This window comes from Octopus sinensis, linkage group LG8 (assembly GCF_006345805.1).
Source record: "Octopus sinensis linkage group LG8, ASM634580v1, whole genome shotgun sequence".
Taxonomy (NCBI): Eukaryota; Metazoa; Mollusca; class Cephalopoda; order Octopoda; family Octopodidae; genus Octopus; species Octopus sinensis.
The window spans coordinates 81,566,996-81,581,825 of record NC_043004.1 but is presented as its reverse complement, the minus strand read 5'-3'; the positions used below and the strand labels follow the sequence as shown (position 1 = coordinate 81,581,825).

At 37.9% G+C, this 14,830-nt stretch overlaps 1 protein-coding gene across 1 annotated transcript in view; it reads left to right on the top strand.

Annotated features, from left to right (window-relative positions):
• LOC115215083 (probable lysosomal cobalamin transporter) overlaps positions 1-6,554 on the top strand; it is a 40,819-nt gene extending 34,265 nt beyond the window's left edge. The window contains exons 13-15 of the mRNA XM_029784243.2: positions 864-939; positions 3,480-3,583; positions 6,294-6,554. Coding sequence (XP_029640103.1) covers positions 864-939; positions 3,480-3,583; positions 6,294-6,407 — 294 coding nt within the window. The 3' untranslated portion in view covers positions 6,408-6,554. The remainder of the gene's footprint in view (positions 1-863; positions 940-3,479; positions 3,584-6,293) is intronic.
• Positions 6,555-14,830: the final 8,276 nt, after the last annotated feature.

The following is a 14,830-nucleotide window of genomic DNA, read 5'->3' as shown; positions in this document are numbered from 1 at the left end:
CATTAAACTGCATGTTGTTGTCCTCAGCCCACCTGTATATTGTGTCTACCTGTATATATAGAAATATGTTTCAAAAAGAAAATAGAAACCGCATGTGGAAATGTAAGGGGAAAGTAAGAAGAAAAATAAGTGAAAAGGCACATTGGAAATCAAAAAAAAAATAAAGGCTTTTTATGAAAAGTGACGATAGATATATACAATTAGATGAACTGAGATAGGAATAAAAGTAATAAAAGTCATTATTGTGAATTGTTAAAGAGATTCAAAAGCATACCGGTATTATGAATTTACTAATCATTATAAACGGTGTCAGGTCTACTAGTCCCTGAGTAAAACAATTATGTGTAAGGGAGGTAAGTACTTCTGGATTTGGTGCAATTAGGGTAGATATAGATCTGTAATGTAAATGATGTATAGGATGTATCGGGGTTAGTGGTATTAATTGAAAGGTTAGGAGTGTTCTGTATTATGTTATGTGTTCATATTGAGTTGTGGAAGATATTTATTGATGAAAATTGCCTCTTTATTCATTCTTTGTTGTACTAAGGTGTTCTGTGAACATTGATAGAAGGGGAAAATTAGGAAATTTGGATTAAGATTCCTAGCCCACCTTTCTATGTGTTCACTAACCTGTATCCGTCTGTATTGTGGGTGGCGAATTTGTTCTTTATAGAGAGTGGTTCTTCGACAGAGTGATATTCCTGTTTGGCCAGTAATTATATAATAATGAAATATCCAACCTATGTCACCCTGAAACATGGATATTAAGTGATGATTAATGTCCATTTCTTTTTGTATTTATGAAGTTTATTTTCCTGATAATGTAAGGTTTATTTTCTGCTCTCCATTTTTCATTCTCTCAGAACACCACATATGTCCCTGCAGGCAACTCTTCTTCTACTCCTCCAGTTATGAGCTGTAATGTCGCTGCACCAGAAGGTAGGTTTATTTTAACTTACTGTTACTGATTGGTTCCTTTTGTTATCCCCACCTTTTTATTTGTTTCAGTTATTAGACTGTGGCCATGCTGGGGCACCACCTTGAAGAATTTTTAGGCAAATGAATCAACCCCAGAACTTATTTTTTAAGCCTGGTACTTATTCTATCGAACTCTTTTACTGAACTGCTGTGTTAGAGTGATATAAACACACCAACGCTGGCTGTCAAACACACACACACACCACATACATACAATGAGCTTCTTTCAGTTGCCATCTATGAGATCCACTCATAAGGCTTTGGTTGACCTGAGGCTATAGTAGAAAGACACTTGCTCAAGGTGCCACACAGCAGAACTGGACCCAGAACCATGTGGCTGGAAAGCACACTTCTTACCACACATTCATGCTTGCACCTATATATGTATGATTTTTTCCAAAACGCTTCCTTAAAAGCCATTCTTTGTAATCCAGTTGTATATTTGTTTCCAAATATGACTCTTGTGACAACAGAATCAAGTGTGTTATGAACACACATCTGTCTTAAAAAGAAGTTAGCCTTCAATGACAAAATACATCAGCCATTAGCATATTCACATTCAAATCTGCTGGAACTCATTAAGGATTAACATGCATATCATCAGTCTCATTTCTTGGTGTTCACCATGTTCGAGGGTATTTATTACAAGTTGGTATTCATCAACAAGCATCAGTAATTAATTTGTTTTCTGAATACTATAAACAAGAGACAAAAACATTGTTTGAGTCTCACCATGGAAATGACTAGAGACCGAGACCTATGGAAGTTTGCTGTACGTGAGAAGACCCGGCAAGACTAGTGAAGCCATAACCCGTGGCCCCTACCTGGGACGTAGTCAGTCCACTGTGCATACCTTTCTTATTGTGACACTTGAGAAGACCTGTTGAGGCAAGTAAAATCAAAATCAAAATCAAAACCAAATCAAAATAGATGTACATCAATGAAATTTGTATCCTTTATGGTACCAGTGCCGGTGGCACATAAGAAAACCATCTGAACGTGACCGTAGCCAGTACCGCATCGACTGGCTTCCGTGCTGAGGGCACGTAACAAACACCATTCGAGCGTGGCCGTTCGCCAGCCTCCTCTGGCACCTGTGCCGGTGACACATAAGAAAACACCATTCGAGCGTGGCCGTCTGCCAGCCTCGTCTGGCACCTGTGTCGGTGGCACATAAAAAACACCATCCGAGCGTGGCCGTCTGCCAGCCTCGTCTGACACCTGTGTCGGTGGCACATAAAATCAACCTCTACACTCTCGGAGTGGTTGGCGTTAGGAAGGGCATCCAGCTGTAGAAACACTGCCAGATCTGACTGGCCTGGTGCAGCCTTCGGGCTTGCCAGACCCCAGTTGAACCGTCCAACCCATGCTAGCATGGAAAGCGGACGTTAAACGATGATGATGATGATGATGATTAGTCCCAGACTAGCTTTGACTGAGGAGACGCAACAATGTCGAAACACCTGGTGTTCCAAAGTCCCTTTATACTAACAAATTGCATGTGCTATGAACACACATTTGTCTTCAAGGAGAAGTTCTCCATATAATGAAATACAACAACCATTAGCATATTTATTTTCAAATCTGCTGGAATGTATTCCCCCAATTGCACCATATTCCCGGTATAGCGGGAATAGTCTAAATGTAATCTCTCGGAATTTCTTTTAAAGCAGTAATGAATAACACATGCAGTTTGTAAAATGCATTTGCGGCGTTCTCCATAGCTGTTGTTTGCTTTTGTTTTAATTTTTTTTTAAATGGATTTTTGCAATGAAACATGTGTGGTGCATCCAGCACTTCACCTGGTAAATGAGCAAGGCCTAGACTCTTTACAGTTGAGGAAATTATTGATAGTTCTTCTTCAGATGAAGAACTTATGCTATGGAGATAATGAGAGTGATTCAATCAGACTGGTGAAGATAATGAGGAATATAATGATTCGAGTGAGCAAATATGGCCTATTGTTGTTATTTTCCTGGAGTTTTTTTTTTCTGATTCCATTAGTTTACCTGTGGAGGCACATGGCCTAGTGGTTAGAGCAGCGGACTCATGGTCGAGGGATCGCGGGTTCGAATCTCAGACCGGACGATGTGTGTGTTTATGAGCAAAACACCTAAGCTCCACACGGCTCTGGTAGAAGGTAATGGCGAACTTCTGCTGACTCTTTCGCCACAACTTTCTCTCACTCTTTCCTCCTGCATCTTGCAGCTCACCAGCGATGGACCGGTGTCCCATCCAGGTGGGGAACCTATACACCAAGAAACCGGGAAACCGGCCCTTATGAGCCAAATATGGCTCGAGAAGGAACAAACAACAACATTAGTTTACCTGCAATCATTACTCTTGAACTGTTTATGCAACTATTCTTTTACTCAGGGACCCAGGTGGAGAATAAAGTTAGACACAGGGACCCAGGTTTGAAAAGGTTAAGACTGAATTTGCAAGTTATTATTCTTGTTACTCTTATTTGTATCATTATTCTTTTGCTATTTTTATTGCAGATCTCTGCATAATGACGAGATTGGCAGTTCTACTCACCAAGTTCTTCTACACTATGTGGTTTTTCGGTGCTGCTTATTATTGGTTCTCATGGGTTTTCCTTGCTGTAAGTTTTTTTTTTTTCAATTTCTTCTCTTTTTCTATTTATTTATTTTATATGTAACCCTGATCAGGTGCCATGCACTCACAACACTGTTGGAAGGCAGGTTTAGAGAGGGTGCAGGCCAAAACTACCGGCCCTTTCCATCCGTTGGTCAGTTGAAGCTTAGCCAGTGTCACATGACAGTTAGCTGGTGCTGGCTGCTAGAGCCTACCAGTGAGTATTTATAGGGAAATTTGGCAGGATTGTCATTCACCCACTGACATTTGTTGACACTGCATCGAAGAAATCAAGGAACAAAAGGAAAAAAGGAGAAAGAAAAAACGCACTCAACACCAGAGCTGAAGACACCTCCAAAAGGGTAGTGGGGGCAGCCGTCAGATCGAAAATGGTAGAGGAGTAGGGGCTGAAACCAGACATAGTCCCTCCTGATGTCTTTAGCCACTGGATTCTATAAAGGAGCTGTTGAAGTTGCAAGCCATGAAACCTGGTTGGAATTCTCCTTTCTGTATATTTATCATCATTGGTTTGACATCTCTTTGTCATGCTTGCATTCACTGGACTGAATTCATTGCTGCAGATTCTCTTCCTGTCATTGCCAACCCTCACCAGTTTCCAAATGAGTTACCATCTCCCGCTAGGCTAAACATGTTTTTTCATCGAAGACTGAAAACAAGCAACACCACTTCTATGATGGTGACGCTCCTTTACAAACTCTCCCGCAATATCATGAATAGGAGACAGGCTCACATACATACCCTACCAATGTATACACACATGCACACACACACATGTACATCCATATATATATATATATATATATAAATATATAAAAGGCACCATTCGAGCGTGATCATTACCAGCAATGCTTTACTGGAACTTGTGCTGGTGGCATGTGTAAAAGATTTGAGCGAGGTCGTTGCCAGTACCGTTTGACTGGCCCCATGCCAGTGGCACGTAAAAGCATACACCACACTCTCTGAGTGGTTGGCGTTAGGAAGGGCATCCAGCTGTAGAAACTCTGCCAGATCAAGATTGAAGCCTGGTGCAGCCATCTGGTTCACCAGCCCTCAGTCATTCGTCCAACCCATGCTAGCGTGGAAAGCAGACATTAAACGACGACGATGATGGTGATATATATATATACACACATATGCGTATTGATAGAAAGATGTTAATAATTCATTTATGTTCTGCTTCAAATTTACGATATCTTAGCATCCCTGTCTGAGAAATGAACCCCATAAGATGTTTTTTAAAATTTCAGATCCCTTTGTAACTTATGGACCATCCTGTATATATGACAGGCTTCTTTCAGTTTCTATCAACCTAATTCACTCACAAGACTTTGGTTGGCCTGCACCACGATTGTAGCAGGAGACACTATGTACATAGTTTTGGGCAAGTGTTTTCTACTATAGTCTCAAACTGATCAAAACCTTGTGAGTGGAATTGGTAGATGGAAACTAAAAGAAGCCCATTGTGTGTGTGTGTCCTTGTCTTGACATCATCATCATCGTTTAACTTCCATTTGTTATGCTGGCATGGGTTGGAGAGTTTGACTGAGGTCTGGAAAGCCATCTCCTACACCAGGCTTCAATCTGATCTGACACGGCTTCTACAGTTGGATGCCCTTCCTAATGCCAGCCACTCTAGGAGTGTTGTAGGTGCTTTTTATGTGTCACCGGCATGGGAGCAAGTCAGGTTGCCCTGGCATCGATCATGTTCACATTGTGCTTTTTATGTGCCACCAGCACTGGAGCCAGTAGAGGTGGTGGGACATTGGTATCAACCATGTTCGAATGGTGCTTTTTACATGTCACTGGTATGGGAGCCAGTTGGTGGGGTACTGGCATCGACCATGGCTGCAGTCTCACTTTAGTTGCCGGGTCTTCTCAATCATAATATAAATGAGCATCATTCGTTTCCAATCTCTTGCAAAAACATGTCTGGTCATGGGGGAAATGTCAGTCTTGCTTGCAAACAGGTGAAAGTTGGTGACAGGAAGAGCATCTGGCTATAGGAAATCTGCCTCAGTAAACTCCATCTGACTCATGCAAGTATGGAAAGCAGGGCATTAAAATGATAATGGACTATACCTTGATGTCCAGAGTTCAAATTTTGCCCAGGCACACTTTGCTTTTCATCCTTCTGCGATTGATAAAATAAATACCTGTCTAGTAACTAGTGATGGTAGTAGGAAGGTAATGGCAGGGAAGAGGGTTAGTGTAATTGATTATATCCTTTAAGGCAGTGCCCCAGCTTGGCCAAAGTCCAGTGAATGAAGCTCATGAAATAATCCTTTCTACTATAGCTGGGGGCGGGGGAGAACAAGTCGATTATGACGACTCCAGTGTATCACTGGTACTTAATTTATCGATCCCCCGAAAGGATGAAAGGCAAAGTTGACCTCAGCGGAATTTGAACTCAGAACGTAGCAACTGGTGAAATACCACTAAGCATTTCACCCAGCGTGCTAATGATTCTGCCAGCTGTAGAAACCATGTCAGATCAGATTGAAGCCTGGTGTAGCTGCTGGCTTTCCAGACCTCAGTCAAACCCTCCAACCCATGCCAGCATGGAAAATGAAAGTTAAACGATGATGATGATGATGCCAATAAAATACGACAATGTAAATAAATAGCAATTTTGATTCATTCCTCTGCCTTCTGTATTTGTTATTTATTGTTTTGTTTTTTTATTTTATCTTTTCCAGGTGATTCCTATTGGTTTTATTATTGTTGTTGTAAGACGCAAAAGATCTGCCATTGAGGGCCTTGTTGACCATGACGACTTTGAAGACAGTGATGATGATTTGATCCACGCCTAAACTACTTTTATTATTTGCATTCAGCAAGGAATTTATATATATACATATATAGATACATGTATGTATATTACACACATGCTCACACACACACACACCCTAATATTTATACATACGTATATGTATGTGTATATATCTTTTTCCCAATTAACATTGTGATGTATATAAATAATATAAGTACACATATGTACTTGTATTTGTATAGAAGCAAATATATATATGTACACACACAGATGTATGTGTGTGTGCCTAAACTCCATACCTACCCACATAATTTATATATTCATAGAACCAACACACAAACATAAGTTTACACAAGCACACACACACAAAACCATGTATGTAGGTATGTGTCTATGTATGTATACATACACACACATGCACACATATATGCACATATATATATTTACACTTGCAATATATGCCACATTACTCTAATTATAACATAACTTGTTTTAATCCCTCCACTAATATATATTTGATATAAGCGACAGATTGTTAGAAATTAAAACAACAGAACAAAAGAAATAAAGGACAACAAACATTCAACAGAATAGAAATTAAGACATTTAAAAAAAAATATACTCTATTTAATGGCCTAAAAGATGCATGAGTGTATTAAATGCACCCCAATCCCAATTTTAACATTGTATATTCAGGAAAAAAGCTTATTGCATGTAATATTTAAAACAGTCTAGCAGTGCATTACAGGACACTCGAGAAGCACCTTAGCTATAGCAGAAAATGTTATTGTATATGAAAAGGCAGTTAGGGTTAGGGTTATCATGATAATGGAAATATCCTACAAGATTACAGGGAATTAGTTGGTATTGGCAAACACTGCTGGTCCACTCTGTTATAATTTCTTTTACAGCAGAAGTAATGACAATAATAATAATAATAATAATAATGATTAAGTGAATATTATTATTGTTATTATTATTAGTAGTAGTGTGATTATTATTATTATTGGATAAGGTGACAAGCTGGCAGAACCATTAGCATGCTGGGTAAAATGCTTAGCAGCATTTTGTCCGTCTTAATGTTCTGGGTTCAAATGCTGCCGAGGCCAACTTTGCCTTTCATCCTTTCGAGGGTCGATAAAATAAAGTACCAGTTGCATACTGGGGTTGATGCAATTAACTTATACCCTCCCTTGAACTTGCTGGCCTTGTGTCAAAATTTGAAACTATTATTATTATTATTATTATTATTATTATTAAAGTGGTGAGCTGGCAGAATTGTTAGGACGCCAGGCAAAATTTTTCATCTGTCTTTATGTTCTGAGTTCAAATTCCACCAAAATTGACTTTGCCTTTTATCCTTTTTGGGACAGGGGTCATTAAAATAAGCACCAGTTGAACACTGGGGTTGATCAAACCAACATCCTTTCCCACCAAAACTGCTGGCTTTGTGCCAATATTTGAAACCATCATTATTATTGTTATTATTATTATTATTATTATTATTATTATTATACCAGACTAATTTGAAGTGACTGTCTGAATTAAAAATTAGTCTGTAGTTGTGAGCGTCAAAGACAAAATTAGCTTTATGGGAGGTCCATCTTTTGGTGTAGGACCCAGAGAGATTTTTTTGAGGGGCGGGGGGAAAAAGTGTTTCTTCTATGCCATCAAATATGGTATATGCTATTCTTTTTCTCATTATCTGCTTCCTGAATATGGTAAATAAGATTGTACGTGAGGCAGCTTCAGTGTGTTCTGACTAAAGAATTAAGGTGTTCATGCAACTATTCAAGGTCTTACCTGTCTTTCCCTTTTTACTTTCTCTTACAGCCCCTATTTCTGCCCCACCCCACCGCACCCTACCATTTCAGCCCCCATTACCCCTTGTCCTATTTCTCTTCTGTATTAATTGATTTAAATTATAAAGCAAGCTTCTATTAATGTGAACAGTATAAGCTAACTGCTAAGTTAACGACCATATTAATTAACGTATGACAACCTCTTTTCATACATGCATAACATACAGATGGGTGTATATAAAATGAACAAATGAACGCAAGCATTTTTATATCAATGTATGTATACGCTATCTGCATACACGCACATATGTATAGAAAAAAACAAAATAAGCATGAAAGTGGTTAGTACACCCTTGTATTAGAAGTACGTAGTATCTCTTTCTCTCTCTCTCTATCTATCTATATATATGTATTATAATTAAGGGCATCTAAGAGATACCACCATGCAAGAAATAGCAGCCAAAACTTGACTCTAAAACCACATTAAATGTTCATTCAGCATCAGGAGAGAAGACAAAGAGACAAAATAAACTAGCAAAAAATTACTAGATAATTCCAGATCCCGGAATGGCACTGCATAAGAAATGTTTTGCCTTCATCAGTGAGATATATATATATATATATACTTCATAATTAGGGTTCAGCAAAGATTTGCTTTACCACATACCGAAGTTTAGAAATAGCAGCCAAAGAACCTTAGCTATTTCCTCTACTTTAAAATGAAGCTCCAAGTACTTTGTTTCTGTTCGGGAGCTTCTTTTTAAAGTAGAGGAAATAGCTAAGGTTCTTTGGCTGCTATTTCTAAACTTCGGTATGTGGTAAAGCAAATCTTTGCTGAACCCTAATTATAAAGTATTACTTTAGTTTACCGAGAAATGGTCCTTTTTCATGCCGAATTCTACTTGGTAAAATTATTGATTACTAGTTAATTAATTAATTTTACCCTTTATTATTATGGATGTGTATATATATATATATATATATATATATATATATATATATATATATAGCAGCCATTTACTTAACATGCAGGAATTGAACACCTATTTTGTATATCTTTAACTAACTCTGAAGAGATTTGACTTTAAAATAATTTTTCATTTAATTAATTAATTTCTCTGAAGGTCTAGAATTGTAACAGCTGTAAGGGATGTTTGTCAATTTTTTAATTAATGAATAATAATAATAATTTATTAATTATCTCTCAATTTTCTCATCTTATTATAATATATATATATACATACCTAATTAGGAATTATATATTACTTACTTTGTGGCCCTAATTGCTTTCTTCTCAGAATTGTAATAAATCTTACTGCACTGTAATTCCTCTATCCAATATAAATTTGAATTTTTCTTCTCAGTCTATGTAAAAATCAAATGAAAATACTACTACTACCACCACCACCACCACACCACCACCGTTATCATCCATTGACAAAGTTTTGATTTCTAGGTTGTGATAGTTTTAGGCATGAATGCTAAAACATCCCACTTTCTTGTGGCCCCTTTTCCCCTTTAGATCTGAAATTTCAATTATATAATCAACAACAAGATTATTATTATCATTGCTATTATTATTATTATTATTGATAATATGGCAGGCTGAGTTCAATTCCTGCCAAGATCAATATTGCCTTTCATCCTTTCAGGGTTGATAAAATGAAGTCCCAGTCAAGAGCTGGAGTCGACGGTGTCAACTGACCGCTTCCTCCCTACAGAATCGTTGACCTTGTGCCTAAAATCAGAAACCATTATTTTTCTTCTCCTTATTATTATTATTGATAATGTGGCAAGTTAGCAGAATTGTTAAAAGTATCAGAAAAAAAATGCCTTATGCTATTTTTTCTGGTTCTTTCCATTCTGAGTTCAAATCCTGCTAACGTAGACTCTACCTTTCATCCATTTTGAGTCAGTATAATTGAGCACCTGTCAGGCATTAAGGTCGACGGCATCAACCAGCTCCCTTCCCTTAAAATTGCTGGCCTTGTGTCTAAGTTAGAAACAATTATTTTTGTTTTATTGCTATATTTATTAGTAAAAATATCTCCATGGTTTTCAATGGATTATATAATCTTGCAAAATAATAATTATTATTATTATTACTATCATTATTATTATTATTAATATTAACATTATTGCTTCTTTATTTGCTAAATATTTTGATACCATAGAAATATTAACATACACACACATCAACCAGTAATACATTAATAAATGTTAATATATATAGTTTGACAACCTGCTACAATTATAATTTCTTATATTATCATTATTATTATTTTTTTTTTTCAAATTTTGACATGTTTCCTTAAAACTGTGATATAAAGTTTGTGGAGTATAATAATTATAATAAAAATATATATATGCTATACACAAGCTATGTGAAACTTAAAATGTGTGTTTGTGTCTTCTTTTCTTCTAAACTCTTTTGTTATTAGAAAATAATTACAATTTTGAAATCTCACAACGTGAGATATTCAGCAAGAGTACTTTGGAATAAAGATTGTTTGCCAACATAACATGGCAGTCCTGGTTTAGGACGAATGTTGTACCACCTGACTGGCCCTCGTGCCAGTGACTTGTAAAAGCACCCACTACACTCTCAGAGTGGTTAGCATTAGGAAAGGCATCCAGCTGTAGAAACTTTGCCAGATCAAGATTGGAGCCTGGTGCAGCCATCTGGTTCACCAGACCTCAGTAAAATCTTCCAACCCATGTTAGCATGGAAAGCGGACGTTGATGATGATGATAAGACACCATCTCCAGCTGGCTATATGACACAATATGTGTCCTTACATTCGCCTTGTTCAAAAATATAAGGACACAGATTGTGTCATATAGCCAACTGGAGACGATGTCTCCTGGGGCTAAATTACAGCAACATTCGTCCTAAACCAGGACCGCCATGTTATATTGACAAACAATCTTTACTCTTTTGTTATTGTTCTTAGTGGCACTCTGGTAGAATTGTTAGCACACCAGGCGAAATGCTTAGCGGTGTTTCGTCTGCCGCTGCATTCTGAGTTCAAATTCTGCCCAGATCAACTTGACTTTCCATCCTTTCGGGGTTGATGTAATCGACTAGCCCCCTTCCCCCCAAAATATTCTTGAGGCCTTGTGCCAAGAGTAGAAATGATTATTTGTTAGTGGCACTTTGTTGATTCTGACAAGTGGTCCAGTTGACCCAACCAATGGAACAGCCCTTTTATAAAATCATCATGCAAGCGGCTGAGTACTCCACAGACAATTGTACCCTTAACTTAGTTCTCAGGGAGATTCAGCGTGACACAGAGTGTGACAAGGCTGACCCTTTGAAATACAGGTGCTACTCATTTCTGCCAGCTGAGTGAACTTAGACAACATGAAATAAAATGTCTTGCTCAAGGACACATGCTGCTGGGACTCGAACTCACAACCACAGGAACATCAACCCAATACCCTACCTACAAAGCTATGTGCCTTATTACCATGTTTCTGTTGAAATACACTGCTCTTGTTTCAATTAATTTTGAAAATAACGAAGAATTTATTAGAATAACTTGGTTGTTTGTTATTTAGTGATGACTGGTACATAACCTGAACTTTTGATGGAAAGTTTTAATTCAGCTCTCTATGAGCCAGACTTGGTATCAAAAGGGCTAAATCTAATTTTTACTGTTTCTGCCTCTAACTAATGAAGGGTCTTGTAGCAAAACGAAATCAACTGGTTCCAATATCTGTCACTTCAACAAAACAACGAAGATGTTATTGAATCTTTCGAAGCAATGATGAAACCACTAAGATTCTTGAAATGTATATATATATATATATATATATATATATATATATATATATATATATAAAGGGAAAGTTTACGAAAATAAACAAAAGATGAAGGCAGGAGATGTACAAACAAACAGATGTATTAGTATAGCGCTCAGGAATAGAAAAAAGTCTTTTACGTTTTGAGCCTACGCTCTTCTACGGAAAGATACACAGAAAAAAACAAGGAGAGAAAACAAAATGTGTATAGTAGCTAACGAGGCACCATTCGAGCGTAATCGTTACCAGCGTCGCCTTACTGGCACTTGAGCCCCATGTTAGTAGGGTGCTAAGAACACCATCTGAGCATGATTGTTGCCAGAGTGGCTATCTGGCCTCTGTGCCGGTGGCACAAAAAGACACCATTCGAGCGTGATTGTTACCAGCATCACCTTACTGGCACCTGTGCCGGTGGCATGTGTAAAAGATTCAAGCGTGGTCGTTGCCAGTACCGCCTGACTGGCACGTAAAAGCACCCACTACACTCGTAGTGGTTGGCATTAGGAAGGGCATCCAGCTGTAGAAACTCTGCCAGATCAAGAATGAAGCCTGGTGCAGCCATCTGGTTCGTCAGCCCTCAGTCATTCGTCCAACCCATGCTAGCATGGAAAGCAGACGTTAAACGATGATGATGATGATGATATAGGGTACTTGGAAGGTCTTCACAACAATGAAGTCAAGATGAAAAAGAATGGCATAATCAAGACAGAAATGGAAGTGCATTGTGACCCACAGTGTATGAAAGAATCTTATTGTCTGGTCGTTACTGTGACACTATGACATATATTAGGTTGTCTGGAAAGTTCTGAGTAGTTTTTAATATGCAAAAAGGGATATATATAATTAACCTTTTAATAGATTTTCTTCAATGAAATGATTTCCATTATTATTTATGACCTTTGCCTATCTGACAGGCAATTTAAATTTTCCATCAACATAAACTTTGACTGGTTTTGAAGGAAAAAAGTTATCTAGATGCATTTTGACTCCATCTAAATCGTTAAATTTTATTTCTTTGCAATGAGTTCTGTAGAGACAAAAATAAGTGGTAGTTGGATGGCACAGAATATGGTGGATGGGGTAAGAGATTCCAGCCAAGTTCGTGTAACTTTGTTCAGCTAGCCATAGACACATGTGGTCAGTCATTGTCTTGTTGGAACACCACTCCTTCCCTGTTGGCAATCTCTGGCTTCAATTCTTTGATTTTTTGGTTCAAAATAGCCAGCTGATGACAGTACACATGAGAATTAATGGTCTGGTTTTGTGGGAGAAGCTCATAATAAATAATACCTTTATGATCCCACCATACACAAAGCATAGCTTTTTTGGCATGGATATTCATCTTTGGTTGCTGTTTTGGGGGATCCTTATGCAAACCCTAGGATCTTTTTTACACTATGTTTTCGTACACAATCCATTTTTCATCTCCAGTTACAAGTTGTTTCAAAAAATGGCATGTTTTCATTCCATTTCAAAACCATATCACAAATGGAATACCGGTCCAAGCAATTCTTTTCTGAGAGTTTGAGATGGACCCATACAGTAAAGCAAGAAATGTATCCAAGCTTCACTAAGAGTTTATGAGCCGTACTTTTAGAAACTTCCAACTCCTCTGCAAGTTCTCTAGTCGTGATATTTGAGTTTTCTTTGATCTTTGCTTTCAAAACATCTTCATTTAATTTTGAAGGTCTTCCACTGCGACTGTCATCTTCCAAGCTAAACTCTCTAGCTTTAAATTTTGCAGACCACCTTCAAACTGTTGATTCATCTACAGCATCATTATCACTGTAAACTTCACAGATGTTTTCGCAAGTCTTTGAAGCATTTTCTCCTTTTCTAAAAAAAAGAAAAGCATTGCAGCACGAAAATGAAATTTTTGGTTATCCATTTCAAATGTCAATAAAGGGTAACTGGAATGAAAGATAAATCTATTTTTAGTCAGGAACAATGAAGAGATGCACTACCACCTCAAGCAACACCAAAGTTTTAACTGTGTTACATTTCAGGTGTGTTCAATAAAGTGTTAAAAGATTTAGCTTAAAAACGCTCAGAACTTTCTATATCATAATCATCATTTAATGTTAGTTGTCCGTATTAGTATGGGTTGGACAGTATGACCTGAGCTGGCAAGGCAGAGGGCTGCACCGGGTTCCAGTCTGATTTGGTGGGGTTTCTACAGCTGGACATGCTTCCTAGTGCCAACTACTTTACAGAGCGTGTTGGATGCTTTTACATGGCACCACCATGATTGCTTTACTCACCCAGAAAGATCAGTAAAGCACTCACGGCAGTGCCACATAAAAGCACCCATGTGGTGTGATAAGAAACTTGTTTCCCAACCACATGGTTCCAAGTTCAGTCCCTCTGAATGGTACCTTGGGCAAGCGTCTTCTACTGTAGCCTCGGGCTGACCAAAGCCTTGTGTACTGATTTGGTAGATGGAAACTGAAAGAAGCCTGTCGTATATAAATGTATATATATATGTCTATATCTGTGTGTGTCTTTGTGTCTGTGGTTGTCCCCTACCAATATTTGTTTGTTTACGTCCCCATAAATTAGAAGTTTGGCAAAAGAAACTGATAGAATAAATACTAGGCTTACAAAAAATAAGTGCTGGGTCGATTTCTTTGATCAAAACCCTTCAAGGCGGAGCTCCAGCATGGCCACAGTCAAATGACTCAAACAAGTAAAAGAATAGAAGAATATATGAGTGTGTGTGTGTGTGTGTTATGTGTGTGTGTGAGTGCGTATTATGTGTGTTTGTGTGTGTGTGATAGAGCGCGCGTGCGTATGTATTTGGGTTTGTGCACCCCCCCCCCCCACATACACCGCTTGACAACTGATGTTTTGTTTGTAT